Raw genomic sequence first — 27075 nt, 5'->3', positions numbered from 1 at the left:
GTATTTTCGAAAATTTGAATCTTTTTCGAAAACCCGGCTGACAAGCTGGCGTTTTCTCCCCAACAGCAGAGTCACAGAATGTTAACGTTAACATTGTTGTTACCAATTTCATGTAAGTGGTAAGTAAAGAGGTGATCATGAATTTCAGCCACGGCGGCCACGGCTGTTAACTTTTTCAGTTATTTCAGCATAGCAAGTGGACCATTGCGAAAATATGCCGTTTTTTTAGCTGTGACGCAAGAAATATTTGGAAGTGGAGAAAAGATAAAAAAATATCAATAAATCTAACGGTGCTATCACACTAGGATTTTTCACAATTTAATTTTAAATTGAACTCAGCAAATTGAGCATTAAAATTGCGAGAATCACTTGAAATTTCTCATAGCCAGGACACATTTTTGCGAGAAATTTGCTAAATTCAAAAAAGTTGCGCAAAGTTATTTTATTTTGTCATTTGTGATATTGTTAGATTATTAGAAAAATGAGTGAGTTCAATGATGTGGAAGAAATTTTCCTACTTTATATAGAATACATGTTCAATAAAAATGTGTCTCAGGGTAAAAGGAAGAGATTGTGGGCCAGAAAATGGATCCAAGAGAGATCTGCCCACGGATTCATTGAAAAAATGTATGATGATATCGCAACTGGTGATTTTTTGGACACAACAATTTTCTTCGTATGGCTATTGAAGAATTTGAGGAACTACAGTAGAGTCTCTCAAATCTGAATCTCTCAAATTCAAACGACGTTTGGATTCAAAATGTCAATTGTGAGGTTATGTTAAAAACATCGTATTCTGGATGAATGAAAATCATATTTATGTGCTACTTCTTGAATTTTTACATACATTATGATCGTATAAAATGAAAAGGAAGTATATTACCACTAAAGCTTGTGAGAAAGTACGAGAATTTGATTCAAAGTACAATTTAATCCCACATAAATTTCGTTAGTTTTTCATAACTTCATAAGTTTTTCATAAATTTCGTTAGTTTGACCTCATTTGAAGAAAGAAACAACAAAAATGAGGTTGCCTATATAGCCTAAAATTGTAATTGTTGAGCAATTTTAACATTTTAATTTGCTGAGTTGAACTTAATTTGAGCAACCACATTCATGCAATTTTAGCATATTTAAAGTATTAAGTGGGCCAAGTATTAGTTTATATCAATAAATAAGCGAAAATTTATTAATTCAAATGATTTTTAATGCAAAATAATGCATAGGAACAATTCATCTGAAAATTAAATTGAATTTACAAATTGAAAAAATCCTACTGTGATAGCACGGTAAGGGCTAATTAATGAGGTAAGTACCTTATACTGGATCCATAAAATCCATAAAATGTTACTAAAAAAATCAAAATAACTTGCTTTTAAACTTGGTGTGTAAATTCTAATGATTATTAATTTTACATTTTTCTAATATTTAAATTTATAAAAAAAAATATTTAACACTTTAAAACTCAAAGTGGCATTTTACTCCAATTTTAAGTTTGGAGCTTCATATTAGGAATTTTATTCAATGTTACGCTAAAGTGATAACATGAATGTGTAGAGAATTTAATTAGCTTCCGTTTAGTCGAAAAAAATAGTTGATAACTTTTTATTATTTAAAAAATAGGGAAAAAACTAAAAAATTGGCTTAGAATACCAAATTGACGTAAAATGCCACCTTTTTTTATATGGAGTTGACGTTAAAAATGGACATTTGAATGACTTATTCTACATAACCTGAAAAATGTGCACATTTTTTGAGATTTGCCACGATTCGAAAAAATCGCAAATATTCGTGTAAATGTTAAAATAATAATTAAAAATTAAATAATATAAAACCTAGAATTGTTGTAAAGTAGTACTGTAGAAAAAAATAATGTGAAAATTCACTTTACGCCTTGTTTTTCTTTTTCGAATTCCTGTTGGAATTTCACATACAATTTTCTTTAAAAAAAAAAAACGCAAGCTATTGAAAATTCTACAGGAAAATATATTGATATTGGTCCTAAAATGCTTGCCAAATTGCTAGAAAAAATGAAATTCAAAAAATTCAAATATAAATTCAAAATAATATAATGATATAATTCAAATATAAATATAAATTCAAAATTCAAAAATAGGCATTTTGTTACGAGAATCTGTAAAAACTCACTTTAGTTTTTTTGTCAATCTCATAAAATTTATATAAAAATTACAAGAAAATGGAATCATATTTATTGGAAAATGAATTTATGAGTCCTAGAACTGCTGTAGAAGTCTTACGGAACGAAAAACTATCATAAAACTTCTTTTTTGTTGAAAATATCAGCACTGGCATTTTATGCCAATTTGGTATTTTACGTGAATTTTTGGCTCGGGTTTTTGAAAGTGTTAAAAAGATTGTTTTTTTATTTAAGATTTTTTGTTACTTGGGTATGTGTTTAGGGTGTTTTGTTTGCTGTGAAACCTAACCTCACTTTCTGTTGTTTTGCCGCATTTCCCGCTGAGAAACTGATATTCCGGGCGATCTTAGCATGGAGCATTCAGCCCCATCCCATTTTATCAACTTCAATGACCAAATCTCCTGCTTTGACTTGTCCAGTCACGATTGGTCCCAGAATTTGTGCTGTGTCGCCCTTTCCAATCGCATCATCGTGGGCTTGATCCGGCTGCCCGAGGAGTCGCACAGCGACAGCTTCGAGTGGCAGGTACTCAAGGAGATCCATCATGAGACCCGTTGCTATGCCTTGGCCATCGCTCCGGAAACTTCTCTCTCTATAGTGCCGAAGAATGTCGTAATTGCTGCAGCTGGAGGGGACTTCAACATCCGCATCCTGCAGAGTGACCTGGAAGATAATACTAGCGTCCGGATCCTCAGTGGACACACCAACTACATTAATAGCATTGCATGGGACTACGAGGGGGAATTTCTGGCATCTGTGGGAGATGACTATTCGTGCATTCTCTGGGATTGCCGGAATGGCTTTGAGATCGTCACGAGATTCTTCCTGACAGCAGCTGGGATGAGTGTTAAGTGTCATCCTGAGGAGAAGGATAAGCTCCTGGTGGCGGCCAAGAATGGAATTATCAGTTTGTACAGCATGAAATCCGATCAAGTTGTTCTGACCATTGAGGCGCCAAAATTCCCTCTCATGAGCGCCGACTGGTCCACAAAGAATCGCCACTGTGCTGTGGCCCTAGCAGCTGGAGAACTCTTCGTGTGGGACCTGCGGAAGCCCAGCCGACCAGTGAACACAAAACAATTGCACGAGGACGGAGGATTGACGGTGAAAGTGTCTCCGGCAAATGAGAATCTAACAGCAAGCATCGGCCGTCCGGATCTTACGCTCAAAGTCATTCACGCAAAGGCCCAACTGCCCCAAATAACAGCTCCCCTGAAGCTCTTCGGGGGCCTCTGCTGGCTAAATCGCCACGTAGCAGCCGCCTACGATCGGAAACTCTGCCTTTGGAATGTTCTGACCAAATAAAAGCCACATTTTTTTCAATTCATCTCTTTATTCTTAAATTTTCTTTCTTTTTTTTTGGTAACAATGGTCGTTTTCTCTCTTGAAAAATACCCCATCTCAACTATCCCAAAAATATTACATAAAATCTATTAATATCTTAAGAAAAAAATAAGGAAAAACTTTGAATTTTTTGTACGATCTTCACACAAGAAAAAAAGCTCATCTTTGTAAAAAAAAAAAAAATTCACGGAATATTTTTTGGAATTTGTTTTTTTTTCTTATTCCTCCAGGTCCAAATTATCATGGTTTTTTTTTAATCTGTGCATTTTGTTGTGATTTTGTGGTTCTAAAGATTGGTCAAAAGTCACTTACCTCTCTCTTGCTATCTGGCTTCTTGTGCATCATTCAAATGACTGTAATGGCACTCTGAATCTTCACACTTGCCCATGAGATCAAACGGACAAACCACGGCGTCCGGATTGGCAGTTCTGGAAAGGAAAAGCACATAATCATCCTTGAAATTCAAAACTAGAAATAAATATTCGAAAACAAAACTCCAAATTCGATATTCGAAAATTTGAATTACTGAAATTGCATCATTCGAAGTTTAAAAATTCGAAGATCCTGTTTCGAAAGCCAGGAAAAATATTTTTACTTCTCGTTTCGTCCGTGTGGTGGCCGAAAGACTTTCTATTTCGAATTTCGAAGTGTCTCGAGTGTCAAAATCTATCGGTTTTTTGCTTTGTTGTCAATTAATGTAAACAGAGTAATACTTTTAACAGATTTTTGGAAAGGTTTTTCACAAATTTTGAAAATTCGAAACTGAGATTGAATTTTTCGGAAATTAACGACCTGCAAATAGAAAATTTGAACACCTTTTCAGAAGAGCAATGTAGCCCATGTAGCCGATCCGCCGCAAACTTTCACAGTAACAGAAAAATCCATGGAATTTATCCTCTATTTTTCCGCGAGAGTTTCCATGGAAATAAACGCTAATATTCCGCTTGGAATTCTGCGGAGTTATCAGACTTTTCGGGTGGATTTCCTTGAAAAAAAAATCCGAGGTATTTTCTTGCAACATATCTGAATGAGGGAATTTCCTGGAAATTGATTCAAAATTTCCTTTCAATATTCCGAGTATAAGAGTATAACTTCCTTTCCTTTTCCGACTAAGAATAAGAATCCACGGAAGTAAATGCTAAAATTCCGCACTTGTTTTTCACCCTAACGCTATAATTCTTGCGAGGTAGACATACTCAAATGTACGATATGGTAGCAGTATTTTCAACTCAAAAGTTGAACAACTGAGTTTTTGTCTGATAGATGAACACTCTCCAAGTTCCAAGTTGCAAATTGGCACTGATCCTCCATTTATTTGTGGATGTTTCTTTTGTAGAACTTTTCTAATGAAAATTTCCCCGTCATTTTTAATCAATTTTAGGAATTATTTTTAAGAAAAATATTTTAAAAAATCCATTGGAAAAGTCAGGGGCATGACGTTTTTCTATGTTTCCCATATGTTTCTAGCGTGCCGAAAAAACTTTTGAGTTTATTAGCTGTTTTCTGTCATTGTAGAATGAATTAGCAAATAATACAAATACAAAATAAAAGCCAATTTAATATAGAATAGGCAACCGAGAACTACAAATTGGCAACCTACATAGTTTCGGAGATATCTCGTGAAATTTGTACGAAAACGGGAAAAAAATGTACACTATAAAACTGGTCGCATTTTTTAGAGCTAATGGCACTCCCCTGAGAAAAGTCGTGGAATTCCGTATTATTTTTTAAACCATGGAAGCTTCTAAAGGCTTCTACACACTAGAAACAATTTCTTTAAAAAATGCAGTTTTAAAGAAAATTTCCGCTCTCCTAGGCAGAAACGTCAGAATTTAAAAAAGGCAATTTTTGACGAAAATTGCTTCTAGTGTGTAGACACCATAAGGCCGTTGCATGGGAAATTCCGCGGAGAATTTCGTGGAAATATTAGAAATTTTTCCGAATTTTTAAAGGGCTGACTGCCGATTATAGCGCTAATAATCCATAGAAAAAGACGTGGAAATATTTGTTGGAAAAGTCCATGGAAACTCACGGACATTTTTTAGACGGTCCTATACAAAGTTCCGCAAATGTCCATGGAACACCAGAAGGAAATTTAGCGTCAAATTCCTCCTCGGAAACCTATCCGGATTTTGAGCGGTAAAATCCAGGGAGCTCCACGCGGCTTTTCGTTGAATTTTCATACAAAATTTCTACAAATAAAAAAACATCCATAAATAAATGAAGGATCAGTGCAAATAATTGGGATCTTGAAACTAAGTACCCCATAGCAAACGGGCGCGGAAATTCCATTGGAAATTTAGCGTCAAATTCCGCTCATTCCCACAGAATTTGACGCTAAATTTCCGTAAAGTTTTCTATGGCATATTTCGTAGGAGAGGCCATGGAAAATTTGCATTCCACGGAAAGATTTGAACAACATCCAATGGAAATCCAGCGTCACTTTCTAGTGAAAGTCCATAGAAGATTTGCATGGAAAATCTAATGTGAAACGTCCGCGGATTCCACTGGAAAACTCCATGGAAAATTCCAAAATTTTCCTACGGATTTTCCATGGATTTTACTGCAACACGCCCTCTTTTTTGTATTCCTGCTTTTTTCCTGACGAAAATCCAAGGAATAATTTCACGGAAAATTCCACTACCTTTCCACAGTTTTCTAAGAAAATTACCCCATAGCAAACTTCCGCAGAAATTCCATTGAAAATTTTGCGTCAAATTCCGCTCATTCCATGGAATTTGGACGTTAAATTTCCGCAAAGCCTTCCATGGAATTTTTCCAAGGAGAGGCCATGGAAATCCAACGTCACTTTCTAGTGGAAGTCCATGTAAAGTTTACATGGAAAATTAAAGTGAAACATCCGCGGATTCCACTGGAATTTTCCATAAAATATTCCAAAAGGTTTCCGGATTTTTTCATGGATATTCATGCGGAAAGAAGATGATGACAACGGGTTTTCCCATTGAGAGTCTCGTGGAAAAACAGCGGACAAATTCCATGGATTTGTCTTCTACGTAAAACTGCGGTCGATCGACTACAGGGATATTCCAATAAATAAAGACTCCCATCGGAAATAAATATAGGGAAATTTCCTCGGATAAATGTGGAATTTTCTCTTAGCACTCCCAAGGATATTTCCATGAGAAATTTCCCCGGTGTCAAGAAAGTCCCAGAAAACAACCTTAAAAGGTCGATAGGGGCCTGGGAAATCTCCGCGGAGATTTTCCAGGCTTAATTCCAAGAAACGTCTCTGCGAACGTTTCTTGAAATTTTAAAGGAAAATTATTTTATTTTATTTATTTTGATGTACCGGGCTTTTATTGCCATTTTGTACATTGTTTAATTTACGATGTTTTATTCGGTTTACATTGTCGAACTCACAATTGTGACAGTCAAGTCGGGGATCACACCGCCCAAGAGCTTAACACACTTACCAATTGCACTATGTACCCCTAAAGAAAAATTCACTAAGAAATTTCTGGTATTCGAATGTTCAAACCTTCCCTTCTCTCTAACTTTGTAAGGAGATGGTTATGTGTTGCTCGCATGAATTATAGCCTTAACGTGAAAACCCTATTATTTTACGTCTGAAGATTTTGCACTGTTCATAAGTTGTTGTTTTAACCTCGATTTAAAGATGAATCTTCTCGTTTGGTCAATTTTTTGGGAGTTTGTGTAATTTTTGACAGATGTCAAAATTTAAAAAATAACGGTAAAAGTACTTACGGATGGGAATTCATGTGATCCAGCGGAGACTTGTAAGTATTTTGCGAATTTCCCGCTGTAAGAGATTGTTCACTCGATGTCACATCATTCTGCTGATTCTCGTCAATTGTGACCTCGTTGGAATTTCCCTGGTCATCCTGGGAAACCTTTGAGCCATCCGTTACTTGAATCTCCTTGAGACGCTTTGTCTCCACAGCCAATGCTTGAAATTTCTCCATTAGTTTCCTTTTTGTGTCACTCGGAAGTCTGTTTCGGGAGAAGAAAATTGTGTAAACTGTGATTTTTGGATGATTCCCACCTCAAAAGACTCACCGATACTTCGTCCCAACGACAATTTGACCCAATTTCAGGCACATTTTGTTGAGTGATACACATTTGTTACGGTATTTGAGGATATTTTTGTGCTGAAAGGTCATTTTTGGCGTTAGTCTCTGCACAACTGTCTTCTGTTGCGCCAGAGAATCCTCCACAAGCTTCACTTGCTTCTTAAGTCGCGTCAGTTCATCCTGAAGGCGATACTGCTCAATCTTTTCACTCTGGACCCTCTTTACCATCACCAACAGACTGTCCAGGCCCTCGAGAAAGGTTGCACTGCAGAGAAAAGGAGAAAAGGCAGATTTTTTCCGCAGCCCTATAGCCAAAAATGCTCCGCAAATGTCCAAATTGCTCCGGAAATTCCGCTGGAACTCTTCATTTTTCTTTAATTTGAGGTTAAGTGTGACCTAACCTCGAAAAAATACCGAATTGAACCAATGGGAATTTTTAAGGAAAAATCCGTGGATTTCGTAGGAAATTCCATAGAACCCTTCATTTTCCTTTAATTTGAAGTTAGCTATGACCTAACCTCGAAAAAAAAAAAACCGAATATTGAGCTAAATGGGAATTTTCAGGGAATAATCCGTGGATTTCGCAGAAAATTCCATGGAACCCTCCATTTTCTCTTTAATTTGAGGTTAAGTGTGACTTAACCTCGAAAAAAAGACCGAATTGAGCCAAATGGAAATTTTAAGGGAAAAATTCGTGGATTTCGTAGAAAATTCCATGGAACACTCTATTTTTCTTTAATTTGAGGTTAGTTATGACTTAACCTCGAAAAAAAGACCGAATATTGAGCTAAATGGGAATTTTAAAGGAAAAATCCGCGGATTTCGTAGAAAGTTCCGGTGGAATTCCAATGGAATTTCCGAGCTGTTTGGCTACAAGGACAAGAAAGGCTTAAAAATCCAGCTACAGGGTTCAATGTACGCACCTAGTTTTTGAAAAGTGCTTCTCATAGACCTCAAGAGCTTTGTGCTTCTTCTGATCGGGCATCTTGGAGATCCTCTTGAGGAGCCTTTCCAGAACTGCTTCCTCTTCATGTGGCCCCGAATTTGACACTGGAACTTTCCTCTTAGCCCCTTTTTCAGGCGATTTAATACCATTTCTGACACCAATTGACTGAGCACTCTTCATCAGAACCTTCTTTCGCAATGGCTCATCCTTCCTCATCACAACTGTCAGCTCAGCTGCTTCATTTTTCGCCTCCTCAACATTATTCTGTACAACAATCTTAATGTTATTGGACGTTTTTAAAATGGCCTTGTCGGCAGCATCACTTCCCGCGGAGCTCCTTTTGGCTGCTGGAAGATTTTTCTGTTCCAACTGACGTTTCTTCTGCCTCTCCAGATGATTCATTCGTGCCACGAGACGTCGATATTCCAGCTGCGACGATGCAGGAAGATGCGAGAGAGCCTGGAGAGTGGAAATGAGTGAGTTGTCGAAGGATCCATTGCAGTTGGCATGATCTACTTTTAGATCAAAATGGGAAGATTGAAGGTGTTTCTGCTGAATCTTTCAACCATTTCCTCGAAGCCCTCGAAGGCATTTTATGCAGATTAATTGTCCAAGATGAGACGAAACTTGATGCAAATGAAGATTCAAACCTTTTCTTCTCCAAAAAGGACTCCAAGGGTTCCAAGACACAAACCAATTTCGAACAACAAATCAAATAGCCAAACGAGCCAAACTTATGAAGAATTTTAGAATGAAAAGGATTTTTTGGCGAAAAATAGAAAATGTCGAAAGTGTTTTCGAAAATTCGAATCCTTTTTCGAATAGGAATTTCGAAGATAATTTTACGGGAATACCTCGATAAGCCTAGACAACAACATCAGAATATTCATTTTTGGACATGAAAATTCGTTTATTGTGATCGGATAAGAAACTTTCGAAATTGAAAATAATTTTCGAAAATTGATAACTTCGAAGAAATTTAGACTTGTAATTCAGAAGTAGTATTCTTAGTTTTCAATTATTCCAGGATGAGAAAATTGCAGTCTTACTAAAATAATTTTTTTGAATAACTAGAAAAGTGAAAAAGAAACTTCGAAGGAAAGTCCGAAAATCGAATAATTCAAAAAAAAGATTTTAAAATAACAAAAAGTTCTATCAGCAAGAGGACAAGAGAGGATAGGTCAGAGAAATTAATTTTTCAAATGTCCATTTTCGAAAGTACAGTTTGGACATATTCACTTCACCGAACAGAAAATTCGAATATCGATTTCGAAACAGAAATTTTTGGTTTTTCATAATTTCGCAAGGTAGTTCACGTATTCCATTGGGTGCCGCATGTACACTAAAAGATAAATGGGACTCAATTTGCATAAAATGTCATTGGTGTTCGAAAATATTTTGTTTACGAAAACCAATTTGAGTGTAACACGGCTAGTGATGTGTAAGGTCCTAATTCATATCTGTTATTTATTTATTTAATTACTTATTTTTACCAGTTGATATAGGAAAATTTTTTTTTTTATTATTGATCGACGATTTGGTATTTTTGAATACATGGATGAATGTATTTCGGTTCTCTGAACATTTGATTGTGGTCAAAATAGGCCTCAAGGCCTAAGACCTTGGTAAGGGGGGTAGGTAAGGGGGGAAACAAAAAAAAAAAAAAAAACCAATTTGAGTTATCGAACTTTAAAGGTATTTTAGTCAAATATAAGTCCTATTTAGCAAGTTTTAGATGCAAAGCAATGGGTAGCTTTAAAGGTTTATTGAAAATCTCAGACAAGAACCAATGATTTAAATTTTTTAGGGGCGTGGTCAACAGGATTCTTGAGATCTGTCACTGATAGCTTGAACAGTTGGTTGGCTCTTGAAATTCATTTCTCGAATGTTGATGTTCGAAAGCCCATTCGAAGGTCTCTTTCGAAAATTCAAAATTATGCCAGTATAAGTAAATTGCAGTTTTAGCAAAATAACTTTTTTAGATACTAGAAAAATCGAAAAAAGAAACTCTAAAGGAAAGTCCGAAATTCTACTAAGAGATTCAGCAAGAGGAAAGAGGCGACAGGTCAGAGAAATTCATTTCTCGAATGTCTATTTTCGAAAGCACATTCGAAAGTTTTTCCGGAAATTCGAAATAATCCTAGGGCAGATAGTAATTACAATCTTACTATAAATATCTTTTTACCACCATGCTCGAAAAGCGAAAATGAATTTCGAATGAAGGGTTTTTCGAATGTTCATTTTCGAAAGCCCATTCGAAAATTTTCTTTAGATTCGAAATTATGCTAGGATAAAAACTAAGTACAGTCTACATGAAAATACTTTTTTAAGACATGTTCGAAAACAGTGATCTAACATGACCTAAAAGCGAAAAAAGGTTTTTGAAGATCACACATCTTGGAAATCCTGAATTTCGAAGTTCTTAGACAGAAAATCCTGGACAAAAATCAATAATTTCGAATTTTTTTAGGGGCGTGGCTAAGAAGATCCTTGATATCTACCAATGATACAAAAGGATAGAAAAGTTGACTTCTTAAAAGTTGGCCATATAACTCTTTGAAATACATCTTTCGAAAGCCCATTAGAAAGTTTTTTTTAGGACTTTCCTGTTTCCGGAAATTCGAAATTACGCTAGGACAGAAAGTAATTAATTGAAGAGTTGATTTTTGAAGAGTTGGCCATATAACTCTTGATATTCACTTTTCGAAAGTTCATTTTCGAAAGTATTTTCGGACTTTCCTGTTTCCGGAAATTCGAAATTATCATAGGACAGAAAGCAATTGCAATCTAAGTAAAAATAACTTTTTACCACATGCTCGAAAACGAAAAAAAAGGAATTTCGAATGAAAGTTCGAAGTTCAAAGTTCGAAGATCGAAAAGAGAGATTCCGAAATGAAAAGAGGAAAGGTGAATCCAGCAAGAAAACTATCAATCTCACCCATTTTTCTCTAGCACCAGAAATATCAAACAGTGAAATCTTTTCCGGAAGATTGTCCGGAAGGAGATTCGCAGCCATTTTTTTTTGTACTTACTAGCGGAGTTTTGGGAAGTTTAATGACTTGAGTCTTTGGTGTTGGCACTTTTTGCTTTTCCACCGTGCTCCTGGCTTGCTTCAGGAAGAGATCCAGTTTTTCCTGGAAGCCCTTTGTGGGCCCTTTCTTGGCTTCTTGGGACTGAGCTGGAGGAGGCACTTGAGGACTAGCTGGAGAATCACATGGACTGTCCATGACTAAACTCGCTGGACTTTTGTTATCTACTTCCAATTCTGCCGTTTCTGGACCATCTGCCAGCCATTCATCGCTGTCTGAGTCACTCTCCCGGAGACTTATGACTAATGGTGAGACTTTAATTGCCGGAAGATCTGTGACCATTTGGGACTTTCGCTCCACAGTCTTCTTAACTCTCTCCAATGGCACAATTTCTGGGATGGGCGGAGATTTTTGCGGTTCGGAGGGCTCTTCCTTCTTGGATTTTTTCATTGTGGACAGCAGGAGACTTCGTAGACAATCCTCCTCCAGACTCACTTCCATTGGCGACTCTAGGGGCTTTTCTGGTTCCGGAGGCTTCTTAACTGTGGACAGGAGGAGATTTCTCAGTGCCATTTCGTCTTCTGATTCCACATTTTCCTCTTCCAATTTGGCTTCCTGCCCAGGAGCATCATTTGAGATCTCCATGTCGACTACCACGGGATTTTCCGGTGGTATTGCTGGAGAATCCAGTGGACTGATGTCCATGCTGCATTCATCAGCTTTCGCTGGAGAATTCACCATGACACAGTCCAGGTCATCCGTGGGAGAATACGGACCATCTTCTTCCGTTTTGCGCTTCTTCCTGGCCTCGTGCTTCTTCACAATGGCCGATTTTAGAGCAATTAGTCTCAGTTCTTGCTCCTCAGACTCCTCCTCCACCTCTCCCTGACCCTCTTTTCCCGGCAGAATCCCCTGTAGCTCACTCTTAATCTCTTGCTTCGACTGCAGAGCCTCCAGACGAAGCTTCAGAACATCCTCCTCCTCGTCATCATCAATTGTAATCACGGGAATCTCCACTGGCACCTCAATCACATCAAAACGCGAATCAATTGACCGATTGAGAGCTGCCCTGAGCTCATCTCTGTCCAATTTGCAATCATTCTCGCTGCTCGATTGCGATAGCCGACGCTTTTTCCTCTTCCGTGTCTTCTGGGCCTTCTGCAGGCGTCTCCGCCGTGACACAGGATGAGTATGAGTGGCCCTTGTCACTGGCCGACGAACTTTCTTTGGTGTCCTCAACTCCTCATCCGATCTGCTGCGGAATTTCTGCAGATTCTCCTTCCCCACGCGTTCCCTCCCTGTACCTTCTCTCAAAACACATTTATTGCAAAAAAGATCATGTGATACCACACTCCTGCAGAATTTACTGGAATCCCCCAGCCTCCTTCGCTCCAGGGCATCCCAGAAAATTCCACAAAGCAACAAGTGCCTCACAAAAAAAAAAAAAAACATAGAAAAAAATGTGCATTTGCAGCGCTCCTGAGCAGGATCCTGGGGAAAAATTCGATGTTCTCCCCACCATCCCACTTTAGAACCGCTGACGTCACTCTTGTCATTTTTGCACGATGTGGAAAATGCCTTTTCACGGAAAACCCCAACTAAATTTTCCCCCCACGTTTTTGTCTACTCACTCAATTCATATGGATTCGTGGCAAGGCCTGAGATATTAGCAATTTGCTCAAGTTCGAAATTTCTCGCCTCGAGCTCCTCAATTCTCAGGCGCAACGTGAACTCTTCATCCGACGATATATCCTCATATTCAGTGCTTTCTACAATCTCTCCCTCTTCGCGTTCACCCACGGCGTCAACAGCAGTGGCCATTGGCGCTTGTGGTAGCACATTCAGGGTCAAAAAATTGCTAATTCTACACAAAAAAGCACTTTTTCTCAAACGCAAACTGCAATTGTCACTCCACTTGCAAAAAAAAATCACTGTACTACCAGCGCCCCTTATGTTTCGACGGAAAGTTACTGTCTGCAGCCAACTTCATGCCTCGTTTCAAATTCAAATTTTCATGATTTTTTTTACATTTTAAAAATGTATAAAAATCATTCTTGCCTTTTTGCAAAATAAAAGTAATAGAATTTTTTTTTCATAAGTTATCTACATCCTATTGTAAAGCTGAATATCTTCAACAAATTGTTTTTCTGTTTTCCTTACATAAAAGTTCGTTAATTTCAAGTGTAGTGTTGAATATTTTCTACTCTTTGGTGTATAATAAGGACACTGCAATGTAATAAAATAAAATTTAATGTTATTTCGAGTTATTTAATTGTTTAAAATTTGCAGAAGGTAATTTGGATGAAGACTGTTCAAGATGAACATGCACGTTCATACAAATAATTTTCAAATTAGGATTTTTTAATCTTTGAGGGATAATAATGGATTTTAATTCATATCAGACTAATTTTGAATAGTTAAATCACCAGGATATTCATCAAATGTCCTCACATCCTAAAAATGATACGAATAATAATAACACTAAAGTTGGACTTTGGCTTCACCAAGACTACAAGGGTTTTTGTTACCCCTATTTTTTAAGTCAATGACTTATCCTTAAAGGATTTAAGGACTCATTATTTTTAGATACTTTTACTACTAGGAATGTTTAACTAATATACGGATTTTAATTTTGGCTAATTCGGCTCATTTCACGAACTATATAAAACAAGCCTCACTTTAACGGCAAATATTAAAGAAACTAGGATGCTAAAAGAACCTAAACTTTTATTATCCTATTTTCTATATCCTTAACTCTATCTGATATCAATTTGCTACCGTTCTAACAAATATTTTCTATGAGAGATTGAAAATTGTCAAATTCTTATTGAAATTAGGTCGACAGCTGCCAAATTGGCGGTTGATGTATTCAAAACGTTTTTTATGTTTCAAAACGATAATTATGATAATAAAAAACTTAAACACATCATGAAGGAAATCCTCTTGTTCTTCGACAGAGAACAAATTCACGCAACACAAAATATAAAGGGGTGGCAAAGCGTCCGAGGCTTTGCGAGCTGCTCGAACTCCCGAGAAAGAGCTGTGCCTTATATACCTTTTCACAAGCTTTCTGATGTATAGAAAATTATTGTTGAATTAAGTTTGTCTATAAATCACCACAAAACCATCGAGAAGTTGAAAATTGTTCAAGAAGAGGGTTTCAAAAAATCATTTAATCTTTTAATTAATTAATTGGACAAATCGGGTGAAAATTAAGCTTTGACCTTCAATAATTCAAGATGGCGAATTTTCCGATGATAGGTGTCTAAGGACGAAATGTTCAGCTGGAAGACCGCCAAAACATATCCAAAAATGAACGAAATCGTCAGGGCCAAGTTTTTACAAGGTCAAAAAACATGTTTTTTGGAGGGTTTAGAAGGGGTGGCGAGTAATTTGGGTAAGTTAGTTAGATAGAACGTATTGACTTGTGGGGGGGTCACCTAAGACCGGAAGTCAATATATCTTGCCGTTTAGCAGCTAGGATGGTGAGAATTTGAAAAAAAAGTCAATTGTGAAAACTGCTCTCTCTCTTGGAGTTAACCAGATTGTTGACCGGATTCAAAAAACCTAAATATCATTTTGTCCCCACACGTCAGCCGGATAACGAAACAGTGTATTCGAACACTGCTAATTGACATTTCGAAGAGAGTTAATTTTGTAGGCTAAATGATAATCAAAGAAATCTCTCAGTGAGAACTTCGAAAGGGCAGTTTCGAATTAAAAGTTCCCCCTATAAATGCCAACTAATATTGTTCAAATGCGAAGGGAAAGCAATATATCCAATGAAAAGAAGAAGGTACAAGTTCGACTGATATGAAAATTTGTTATTTGATAGCACGTGTAAAAACACACAACGTGTAAATATTTTTAAAGTCACGACAGTCGTGATAAAATAATAAAATTTAGTGTAATCACGTGCTTAGCCATCTCTGTGCTTGATCGTTGCACTGGTAAAAAGTACAGAAATATAAGCTATGAATCGTTCTTCTATGAGGGTTTCAGTTAAATTGCCATTTTTGTGACTTAAATAAAACCAACTCATAATGGAATTTCTATTAAAATTACAATTTATTCTTATTCTAATTCTGTCTATTGGAAAATCTGGAAAATGTGTTGACCAAAAATATTCCACAACTATCACAAGTAGTGAGTTTTGTGGCAAGAACATCTGTTGCATGAAATATTTCGATATCTGTTATGAACTCTATGAATTTCCAACTGAAGCTTTTTTTAATTGTATCGAAGACTGCGAACAAAGTGCCGGAGTAACTTTACCTATATTACCGATATGTCTAGATCCAGTGGAAGAGCTAAGAAGGGTTGATATATAAGATGTCCGTAATTTTCAGTGAATCTAGGGGTAGGTTGCTGTAAAAATGATAATTTATATAAAATTTGAAAACAAAGTTTGATGATAATGATTTATTTTACAGATCAGTGGAACCGTGGAACAAATATTGGATATGAGTGACCCAAGTAAAGTACTACGTTCACTACACAATATTAAAAATTTGTTTCGTGCCTCACTTGAAAGATATCATTTTTTTAAAATATCAAGAATTAAAAAAGATGTATATATTTTAAATAAAAGTTTTAAGTTTGACTTCAGATGTAAAAAAATATACTCCCTCCGTTCCGAGAGGCCAAAGAAGTTCTAGGTAGACTTCCACATAATCTGTGCACTTTTAAAAAACCTTCCGGACACTAATATTCATTCCATTTCATCACCATAAGTGTCACTGACTGGAAAAAAAAATCATTTTTATCCTTCTAGAATTGGAAAAATTTCATATCCTTTGCATTATAAGGATTGTAGAATAGTTTCCTTTTAGTTGTAGAGGAAGAAAACAATAAATCACTTCACTGTCCAATTCTTTAATAATTTTTAATGAATTTATTACGGAAATTTGCTTACTTTCCGTGCAGAATTGCGTAAAAAACATCAACACAAATTTCGCTAAGGGCACCGTCCGCCATCTTCTATTTGACAACTGAACCTTCTTGGTGCATTTCTTCGAGCAAAACAAGCACTCTTTAAAAACATTTTCTCGAGGATTTTCCACGGACATTTGAAAAAAAAAAATATAGTCACAAATGCATCCAAAACTCACCAATTTTCTATTCCAATTCATAAACCTCCGATATTCCACATGATTTTCATAATTTTCCACGAAATATGAAATGTTGCAAAAGTCGTTGGGCGACCCATATTTAGTCCATTTTTACTATAAAATCACGTCTTTTAACCAATTCTATGCCACTAAACTAATTCTAAAAGCTATTACCTTTATGAAAACATCAATTTTCATTGAAATTTCGTTATTTGAAGTTCACAAATTGGCTTTAAAAAGCAATCTTGGCGACATTTTTTTTTAATCCTGGCGACCACCACTACAAAAGCAGAAAAACGACTTTAACCTTATATGTTGGTTCCTCTGGTCATTGCCGCTCTGAATATGGATAGGGAAGTGAGCGTGTATGACAGCCTGCTGATGAGATTTTGAGTTAGTGTGCGAGTTTTAGAATGCTCAATTGTTTGCATGCGGGATGCTCCCACATTTTCTTAGTTTTTCCCTATTTTCTTAAGTTTTTGTGAAAAAATAACATTGAAATTACTCAAAACAAGTGGCTTTTTAACATATTGTGATGAAAAACGAGTGAAAACAGTCCAAGAAATGTTTAAAATCGCTAAAAGAACGAAACATAACCTAAATTTTGAAGTGTCAAATGGACTCCGATATTTTACTTCGAAAATGGGGCCTAAGTTATTAAATGGGGCTTAGAAATCGGTAAAACTTGGTTCTATGATTCATGTGCAAGTAGTTTTCAGTGATTTTTACTCGAAATTAAGTTAATTTTTAATAGTTTTAACGCAATCAAAATACACCAATAACTCCTTGATAGTTAACTCCCGGACGGACTTTATGGAAGAATGGGGCCTCTTTTTTTTAGTGGATTGTCAATAAATGTTAGAAAAGTGATTCTTTCGATCATCTAAAATAGGTCCTCAGTAATTTTAACCAGAAATTAAGTGATTTTTGTGTAGTTTTGAATGACACAAAATACATGAAGAACTCCCGGATAGTTCATTCCCTGACATTTCTTTTCTACAAGATTGAAGCACAGTTGCACAGTTAATCGTGATTAAATGTTGGAAAAGTAAATCTCTGGATAACCTAAGACGGATTTTGTGATAAAAACCAGAAATTCAGTGACTTTTTTTGTAGTTTTGAATGACTCAAAATACGGGAATAACTCCCGGATAGTTCATTCCCTGACATTTCTACAAGATTGAAGCTCAGTTGCTCAGTGATGAACTGGAAAATAAATTGGGGAATATCGCAAATATTCGGAATGCAATTATAAATTTTTTTTTCTGTGGATGGTCATCTCGCAAATAAACGAAAGTAATGTAAACCAATAACTTGTGGACTACGTAAGGAAGTACCAAGAAATGTTAAAAAGTGATTACTTGACCAGACGGTCTATCGATGATCTCGCCAGAGATTATGTTGCAGGATTTGCTTCTCATTCGACGATAAAACACGTAAGCTGCCAAGGATGTATATTTCTTTGCGAATTTGCTTTTAAGCAATTATACAAAAAATTTGAACTCCTGCTTGGACGATAATAACTCTGACAAAGACAAAAAGTCTACAATTTTCATAAGTAACGATAGTTTTTTAAATAAAACTTGATTTCATCTCTACTCAGATTTTTTAATATCTCCATTTTGCATTTCTTTTACAGCGTTTAATCAATTTTTGATATCTACTAATAGAATTTAATTGAACTAATGCTTAAAATATTTAATTGATTAAATATTCAACTGAATAATAAAAATATAATACTAAAGTAAAAATATCTAAAACGTATAATGCTTTAAGATAATAAATTTTGATAGAATTCGAAAAGTCTTATGATATAGTCACATTTCATCTGGGAAACACGAAAATTATTATTTTATTTTAGGAGAAATTGCGCTTGCAATAAATGATAAAAAGCATGGAAAAAATTTAAGGAAATCCCACAAAATTATCTTAAAATACTTTTTTTTTTTAATTTTAAACAAATTCCAACGCGAAACGCATTGTGCTGCTGCACTGAACACCTCAGAGCGGCAATGTTCGCTTGCACGTATGTGTGTTAGTGTGACTTTGGCATCAGCAGGCTGTCATACACGCTCACTTCCCTATCCATATTCAGAGCGGCAATGCTCTGGTCAAGAAAAGAGCAATTGACCGGGTAATTGTTTTTTGCTTTTGGTTCAAGGTATTTATATTTGGCCAATTTTACTAAAATATCATATTCTTTTTGAAAAATATTGTCTCAGAGAACGGAAAAAGATCAAATTGATGCAAAAATTGGTTTGATGTCTCAATTTTTTGAATATTTTTTCCACGTGTAAAAAAGCAATGAAGGAGTAAAAAAGCAATGACAATGTAAAAAGCCCAGTCTGCTGGGCTGTGATTCCGGCAATTATTTTATGCATATCGCACATTGAATATTACAACGGTGGATCTTGGTTTTTGTCAATTTTGAGATATTGTTGTTTTCTGATAGGAAATTTATTATATATTCATTATATTTAATAATCTCAACAACTTTGTTAGAAATATTTTTCATAATTTTGAGTATTTGTCAAGCTTGCAGAACAAAAATAGCATAAAAGTGGCGTATAATTATTTCCCTGAGTGTTCTTAGTGTTACAATGGCGTTATCTGAGGAATCATACGCCACTATTCCACTGACCATGAATCCTACGCCACTGTATCACTAAACGGCATTCATTTTTTGTCATTTCGAGGAATAACAGTGATAACATAACCTAGTTCGCTCGTGCAGTGCAGTGGATTGTTTTGTAGAGAGAAATTGCAAGATGGAAAAGGTTTACAATGGACCACTGCTTCTAAAAGACACAAAGAAACGTGATCTTATTTCTTTGTGTGAGGGAAATCTTATTCCAAAAACGCACTACACATTTTATCAAAATCTTGACTAAATTGTAAATATTCGAATCTTGACTTTTTTTTATATAAAAAATGTCAATTGTATATAGAGTACAAAGAGATCTGAAGAAATGAAATGGATTCATGGACAAATAAAATGAAATATAAATAAAATACACAACTTTTCATTATTTATTTTTAATTTCAATGGGTCTTTGATTTTTAAAATTAATTTATGGTCGAACAACAAAAGAAATATTGTTCAAATCCAATAAAAAATAATTCTATTAAAATTTAAATTACTAAACAAGTGTCGTATCTTAAAATCCTTGTCTGGATTTTTAGTATTACTGTTTCGGCTCCAAACAGCTGAAAAGCCGAAGCTAGAGGAAGAGAATAATCCGAATCCCGTCAGATTATTCCCTTGCTCTGGTGAGAACTTCCTGGGGAATTCTTCCACTGTTTGGACTGACTCTCGGCTGTTTTCACGGCCTCTAGTAACGGCTCTTTCGAGCCACCGGGCTTAAGGCAGTAATGCCCCCATGTGTAGGCTACCCCCGGGGGTGCCTCGAGAGAGTTTAACCAAGGTTAGAAATAAATTTCCAACCTTGCAGTCCGGCAAATGAATGCCTCTAGGGAAAAAATCCTCCAGAAATATTCTCAAAACCTGCCCTAGGTCTTAAGGCTTCTTGAAGAGAAGCCGCTGTTTCCTGGCAGTAGGGAGCCAATTGGCCGCTGGTAATCCTTAGGCAATAGGATGCCGCTGGTCTTGGGCCAAAAGGGAGATGCGATTTCTCTGGAACAAGCACTCTCGTGCTGCTAGAAGTGAAACTCAGGAATCTCTATCGCAATCTGATTTATTTAACAAAAATTAACCCTATTTATACAAAATCATTTTTACCCCACCTAATTACTAAGGTGAACTTCGTGAACCCATAATGCGTCATTGCAAAAATTGCACATTCTTTATTTTGCTGACGAAAAAATGCTGATCAAGAAGTGAATGAACGGGTGTCATTAGCACTAAGCATAATGACCTACTTTCAAATTTGACAATTTTCAATCTCTAATATCATAGAAACTACTTGTTAGAATGGTAGCAAATTGATACCAGATAGAGTTAAGGATATAGAAAATAGGATGGTAAAAGTTTAGGATCGTTTAGCATCCTAGTTTCTTCAATATTTGCCGTTAAAGTGAGGCTTGTTTTGTATACTTCGTGAAATGACTCGATTTAACCAAAACTAAAATCCGTATATTAGTTAAACTATTCGTCTCTAATTGAAATGACAAGACATTCCTAGTAGTAAGAGTATCTAAAAATAGTGTAGTAGTCCTTAAATCCTTTAAGGATAAGTCATTGACTTAAAAAGTAGGGGTAACGAAAACCCTTGTAAAGTCTTGGTGAAGCCAAAACTTTCAACTTTTGTGTTGAATAATTCGTATCCTTTTTAGGATGTGAGGACTTATGATGAATATCCTGACGATTTAACTATTCAAAAGTAGTTCGATATGAATTAAAACCCATTATTATCCCTCAAAGATTAAAAAATCCTAATTTGAAAATAATTTGTATGAACGTGCATGTTCATCTTGAACAATTACAGTGACGTATAATTTTGGCAATTTTGCCGCATAAAGGTGTCTACACATTGGAGCTGATTTCATCAAGAATTATTTCAAGAATTTTTGAAAGAAAAATTCATATTTTTGAAGGAATTTTTGAAGAAAAATGCCTCCACATTGGGTTTTTTATTTTCCATCAAAAATTTTTTTGACAGATTGCCATCATTTCCAAGTCTCTACCTCTTCTGACTGTTTTTCACGAAAATTTGTTGTTTCACTACTGGAAAAAGTGAGAAAAGCGTTTAGTGAAGTTCCTTGAGATAGTATTTAGTGAATTTGTGAAGAAAATCTTCTAAATATGCAAGGGAATAGTGTTTTTCTTGAGATGTCGTTCCTGGTGGAATCCAACCCAGCCTTGAAGGAACATTTCCTGTGATTTTCCTCCAGAAATTGCCGGAAGTTAATTCATCTGTGTATTCTTGAGGTGTTCCACAGTACAGTGGCCTCGTACTCCATGGATTGCAAGATGGGAGAAAATTTACGGGCACTTTGGAATCTCTGCCTTGGTTACCAATCAAAACAAGAGCTAACCAGAGCCACCGAGGAGATCTCAATGCAAACGAGAGCTGTCCGGAGCTACCAGAAGCCATCACTTGAACCCCCAGAAGAACATCAGAATGATCTTTTATATCATTCACTTTCTCAACCACTAGGAACTCTGTGGGATTGCTTCCTTTCGAGAACATCAGAACTGGATAGCCACATGCCTTCAATTCCTCATGTCAATGGAACATGGAACCCAGTAAATAAATCAGTAGTGGAATTATTTTGGAATATCCATGGAATTTTCACAGGAATATTCTTCTATTATATTAATTTAAAAAAAACTAAATTTTTTACATAATAGAGATCCTTTATGTATTTTTTTTATTTATTAAGGGGTCCATCTGGAAGATGATTGCCCCGCCTTTATGTAATTTCTAATGATTATTTATTAAAAATTCCTACTTTTAATAATATAATGCAATGTAAAGGACTTTTAATTTAGAAGATTACGTGGATTTTTAAATATTTAGGTTTGCTTATTTTTAGTAGTAGAAAATGTAAGATAGTTAAATGTAATAAAGAGGGCGCGAGTTGATATTTGATGAATTACGCAACCACACGTGTTTCATTGTGCTCTTCCCGATATCCCTCTACATGGTGTCAGAAGTAGTGAACAATGCCTGATCCACCAGCACAAGACAGAATGGGAAACGCGCAATCAGATACTGATAAAAGAGTCCTGGTCAAAGCCCCTCCTCCGATCGAATTGGGTGCAAATAATAAAGCAGCATGGGAAGCCTGGGAGGATGCATTCAATTGGTATGCAATCGCTGTTGAGCTTGATAAGCAGAATGGCAAGATTCAGGTGGCTGTCCTGATGAGTGCCCTTGGCAGCTCAGTGAAGGATATCTTCGAAAATTTCGGGCTGACTGACGCAGAGAAGTCTAACCTCACTTTGGTGAAGCAAAGATTTAGGGATTATTTTGCACCCAGCGTGAATGAAGTTTACGAGTCTTTCCGATTCCACAACTTGGCACAGGAGGAGGAGGAGACCCTAGATGAGTTTGTTACTCGTGTTAGGGTGCAGGCAAATAAGTGTTCCTTCCCGGCGAATGCCAAGGAAAGATTGATCAGGGACAAAGTAATTCATGGACTGAAATCGAGTCACATTCGAGAGGAGGTTTTGAGAAAGCGGACACTGACGCTCGATGAAGCCATTGCAATTTGCAAAAGTTGCGAACAGGCTGAAGAGCAGTCGCAATTTATGACACTTGGGGCATCCGGGAAGAGCGATGTTCATGTTGTGAAAAAAGTGAAGTCCGCGAAAAGGGAGACAAGTTCCTCCAGTTCCTCTGAAAAAGTTCAGAAAGACTTTGAGTGTGATCGATGCGGGTATAAACATGCCCCAAAAAAGTGCCCGGCAAGTGATAAGAAATGCAATAAATGTGGCATTAAGGGGCATTTCGTTTCAAAGTGCAAATTGAGGAAAACTCAGAAAAAAGTGAAACAAGTAGATACGGATTCTGACAGTGAAAGTGTTAGTGACACCTGTGTTGATGAGCTGCGAGTATTCTCCGTTAATTGCGGAAAAGGAGACTCCTGGGAAGCTCAAATGACCGTGGAGAAGAAGAAAATTGTGGTTAAAATCGACACTGGAGCTCAGTGTAACGTTATTACGAAATCGACGCTCCAGAAGCTGCAAGACTATGAGATTCTTCCATCCAGGGTTAAGCGCTTGGTCGCATTTAATGGGGGACACATTAAAGTTCAAGGTCGTGTCCAGCTTCAGTGCAAAATTCGAAAGAAAGTCATCCCATTGTGGTTTCAAGTAATTGGTGGTGACAGAAATTGTATCATCGACGGAAAATCAGCTGTGAAGGCAGGATTGATAGCCAAAATTAACGAAGTGGCAGTTGATGAGAAAGTGTTTTCCGGCCTTGGTCAATTGAAGAATTTTGAATATGATGCAGAGCTGATCGAGAATCCTACCTTTGTGATCCATCCAGCACGGAATGTGCCGTACAGATTGAAAGAAGACGTCAAAAAAGAAATTGATCAGATGGTTGAAATGGGAGTTGTAGAGCCATGTACAGAAGCCACAGATGCCGTATCTCCCATGGTTGTGGTAAAAAGAAAAGGCAAGTTGAGGATTTGTGCTGATTTGACTGATGTCAATTCAAACATTAAACGGAGGCACTATCCACTTACAGGGATTGACCAGGTAGCTGCTAACGTTTCCGGAAGTCGTCATTTTACAATCTTGGATTGTAAAAAAGGTTTCTGGCAGATACCACTATCGAAAAAGACATCCCGCCTTTGTACATTTGCAACTCCCTGGGGACGATTCTCATATCGAAGGTTACCTTTTGGACTTGTTTCGGCTCCGGAGTTGTTCCAAAGGGTTATGATGGACTTACTAGGCGATCTGGAAGGTGTTGAAGTGTCTATGGACGACATTTTAATTCATGCAGAAACAGAAACTTCTCTCAAGAAACTCACTGAAAAAGTTATTCAAATTCTCAGTGAAAATGGATTGAAACTTAATCGAGAAAAATGCGTGTTCAATCAATCTTCTGTGATTTTCCTGGGTCACAGAATTTCTGCGGATGGGCTTCGTCCGGATGAGAGTAAGTTGCAAGCCATAGATCAATTGCAGGTCCCCACAGATAAAAAATCTCTCCAAAGATTCCTGGGAATGATTAATTATGTAGGAAAATTTATTCCCAATCTTTCTGATCGAACAGAACCTTTGAGACAGCTGTTGAAGAAAGACTCTTCCTGGGTATGGACAGAGTATCAGCAGCGAGCTTTTGAAAAACTTAAGATGTTTTTGAAGAATCCTCCTGTGTTAGCTTTTTATGACGTTAAGAAGCCAATCGTCATGTCAGTAGATAGCTCTTCAAACGCTTTTGGAGCTGTTCTTATGCAAGGGGGAAAGCCAATCGCCTATGCCACAAAGTCATTGACCAGTTCGGAGAAAAATTGGCCCCAGATAGAGAAAGAGGCCGGAGCAATTCGTTTTGCTTGTCAAAAATTTCACGACTACATTTGGGGTCAAAGTGTCTGTGTGGAGTCCGATCATAAACCTCTGGAGACAATATTTTCCAAATCACTAACAAAAGCTCCCCCTCGATTGAGGAAAATATTGCATGAGGTTAAGGCTTATGATATAACAGTCAAATACGTTAAAGGGACACTCATCCCAATAGCTGACGCACTAAGTCGTGATTGTTTTCCGGAGCCAATTGACAATGACGAAGAGGATGAAGAAATCGAGATCAACGCAGTTACGTGTTTGACAGATGATTGTTTGGACAGATATAAGATGTCAACTCAAGAAGATCCTGTTTTGAATAAGCTGATAAAATTCATTATGAAAGGGTGGCCAGAAACCAGTGATGAAGTTCCCAAATCAATCAGAAACTATTTTACATTCAGAGAAGAATTGTCGTTTACGGAAGGATTAATCTTCAAGGGCGACAAAGTTGTGGTTCCGGAAACTGAGCGAAAGGGAGCATTGAAAAATATACATGCCGGTCACATTGGAGTTCAAGCATCACTGCGACGAGCCCGAGATTTCCTTTACTGGCCAGGAATGAACTCTGAGATTACAGATATGATTGGAAAGTGCCTTATTTGCGAGAGAAATCAGCGAACAAACCAGAAAGAGACATTGATGATGAAAAGGATACCTGAGTATCCATTCGAAATCATAGCCACGGATTTATTTACATTCAAAAAACAGGAGTACATACTCATGGTCGATTCTTACAGTGGATATTTTGATTTCAAGTGTCTCAAAAAGACTGGTAGTAGTGCAGTGATCAAATTTTTGAAAGATAAATTCGCTGATCACGGCATTCCACAGGAGGTACACAGCGATGGGGGTCCTCAGTTTGCTTCCAAAGAGTTTAAGAAGTTTGCTAAGGAATGGAAGTTTGATCATGTCCAATCCAGCCCCTACTTTGCACGCTCCAATGGGCTAGCTGAACGATACGTCCAGACGGCGAAGAAGTTGCTCAAAAAATGCCGAGAGGATGGTCAGGACGTTAAATTGGCTCTTCTGCTTTCTCGAAACACTCCAGGAGATGGTTTAAAATCACCAGCTGAAAGGCTTTTTAGCCGAAAAACGAGGAATCCCTTGTGCGTGAACCGAAACTTATTGATGCCGAAAGTTGTTGAAGATAATTCTGAGAAGTTGCAAGAGAAACGTGAGCAGCAAAAGAAGTATGGAGACATCGGAGCCAAGGATTTCGAAGAACTACCCGAAGGTGAGAGAGTTCGGGTGCAAGAGAGAGACAAGTCTTGGAGTACCGGAACTATTAAGCAGCAGAAATCAGGGCGCTCTTATATCGTTGCTATGGATGATGGAAGGATTATATGGAGAAATCGGCATTTTCTTCAAAGGTCAAAATTGGAAGAGTCTCTTTTAGCTTCAGAGACGCAATCTCCTGTTCATGAGCCAATTGAAACATCTTCTGACAGAGCGATAGTAGATGTGACACCGTCTGATCCTTTACCTAAACTAGTTAATGACACACCCGTGCAACTTGCTGAATCGTCTTCTTCCGCTGGGATTCAAAGTCCTGCAAGAGCTCCAGTTATCACTACCAGATCAGGAAGGGTGGTGAAGCCACCAGACAGGCTAAATTTGTGAATTAAACAATGAAGTTTAAAGTATAACTTTTTGGAAATATCTAATTGATTCTTTTGAACTTTAAATTAAAATTATTATTTGAACTACTTAAAAATAATTATAAAAGGGAGATGTAAGATAGTTAAATGTAATAAAGAGGGCGCGAGTTGATATTTGATGAATTACGCAACCACACGTGTTTCATTGTGCTCTTCCCGATATCCCTCTACAGAAAATATATCTGATGTGTTGATGTTATAATATAATACAAGCGGTTTAAAATAAATGAACTAAAAAAAATCTAGTTATGTTAAGAGCAGTTTCCCAAAAATTAAATAAAATTTATTTCAATTTTAATTTCGCATTAAAATTCAAATAAGAGACAGCCTTTGAAATTTATTGTCTTTTTTGATCAGTAAAAAGTTTCATTCAAGTTTTTAACGCTTGTGGAAAGGATTTTATCAATATCAGGAGGATTTTTTTATGAGATCTTAAGAGTATTTTCCAAAAATTACACTTTAAGACTCCCAAAAAATCTAGTTTTGAATCTAGTCCTTAACATTTCATTATGTTATTAAAAGTAGGAATTTTTAATAAATAACACTGTGCGACACGTTGTGGGTGTCTTTGACGAGAGTGCCAAAACTTGTTAGAGGGTCATTTAAGGACCTCAAATCTGCAATCTGTTTGTCCGGGTCACCTCTAGATTTTTTTGGAAAAGCATTTTTTGTTTTTTGCTGTTTTCTAAAATTCAAAAATTCATATCTCCGGTCCTATTTATCCAGTGGTAGTCACATAAAGCTAAAATGACGCGTAATTTCATCCTCTATAACTTTTGTGAACATATCA

At 36.7% G+C, this 27075-nt stretch overlaps 3 protein-coding genes and 1 long non-coding RNA gene across 4 annotated transcripts; 3 read left to right on the top strand and 1 right to left on the bottom strand.

The window, feature by feature from the left end:
* Positions 1-2434: 2434 nt before the first annotated feature.
* LOC129802315 (nucleoporin Nup37) lies at positions 2435-3481 on the top strand. The gene has a single exon (XM_055848038.1). The coding sequence runs from the start codon at positions 2510-2512 to the stop codon at positions 3461-3463; it is 954 nt and encodes a 317-aa protein (XP_055704013.1). The 5' UTR covers positions 2435-2509; the 3' UTR covers positions 3464-3481.
* Positions 3472-13470, bottom strand: LOC129802302 (neurofilament heavy polypeptide). The gene is given in 7 exon segments (XM_055848017.1): positions 3472-3847; positions 3849-3930; positions 7229-7474; positions 7541-7819; positions 8478-8959; positions 11533-12833; positions 13161-13470. Coding segments are annotated over 7 exon segments (2628 nt in total). The 5' UTR covers positions 13351-13470; the 3' UTR covers positions 3472-3799.
* A 2011-nt stretch (positions 13471-15481) lies between these two features.
* Positions 15482-16137, top strand: LOC129802321 (uncharacterized). The gene is made up of 2 exons (XR_008751786.1): positions 15482-15889; positions 15963-16137. It is a non-coding gene; the product is annotated as an uncharacterized LOC129802321 (long non-coding RNA).
* A 6129-nt stretch (positions 16138-22266) lies between these two features.
* On the top strand, positions 22267-26247 carry LOC129805031 (uncharacterized protein K02A2.6-like). Its single transcript, XM_055852839.1, has one exon. It carries the CDS (start codon positions 22267-22269, stop codon positions 26245-26247), a length of 3981 nt encoding a protein of 1326 aa, XP_055708814.1.
* The last annotated feature ends 828 nt before the right edge of the window (positions 26248-27075 follow it).

The sequence above is a fragment of the Phlebotomus papatasi genome, chromosome 2 (genome assembly GCF_024763615.1).
Source record: "Phlebotomus papatasi isolate M1 chromosome 2, Ppap_2.1, whole genome shotgun sequence".
Classification (NCBI taxonomy): domain Eukaryota; kingdom Metazoa; phylum Arthropoda; class Insecta; order Diptera; family Psychodidae; genus Phlebotomus; species Phlebotomus papatasi.
The sequence above is the reverse complement of the archived record's forward strand: the minus strand, read 5'-3'. Positions and strand labels throughout refer to the sequence as shown.

What these genes read in the sequence shown, in the direction of transcription:
- LOC129802315 (XM_055848038.1), top strand. Translation starts at nt 2,510, where the DNA reads ATGGAGCATTCAGCCCCATCCCATTTTATCAACTTCAATGACCAAATC.
- LOC129805031 (XM_055852839.1), top strand. Translation starts at nt 22,267, where the DNA reads ATGCCTGATCCACCAGCACAAGACAGAATGGGAAACGCGCAATCAGAT.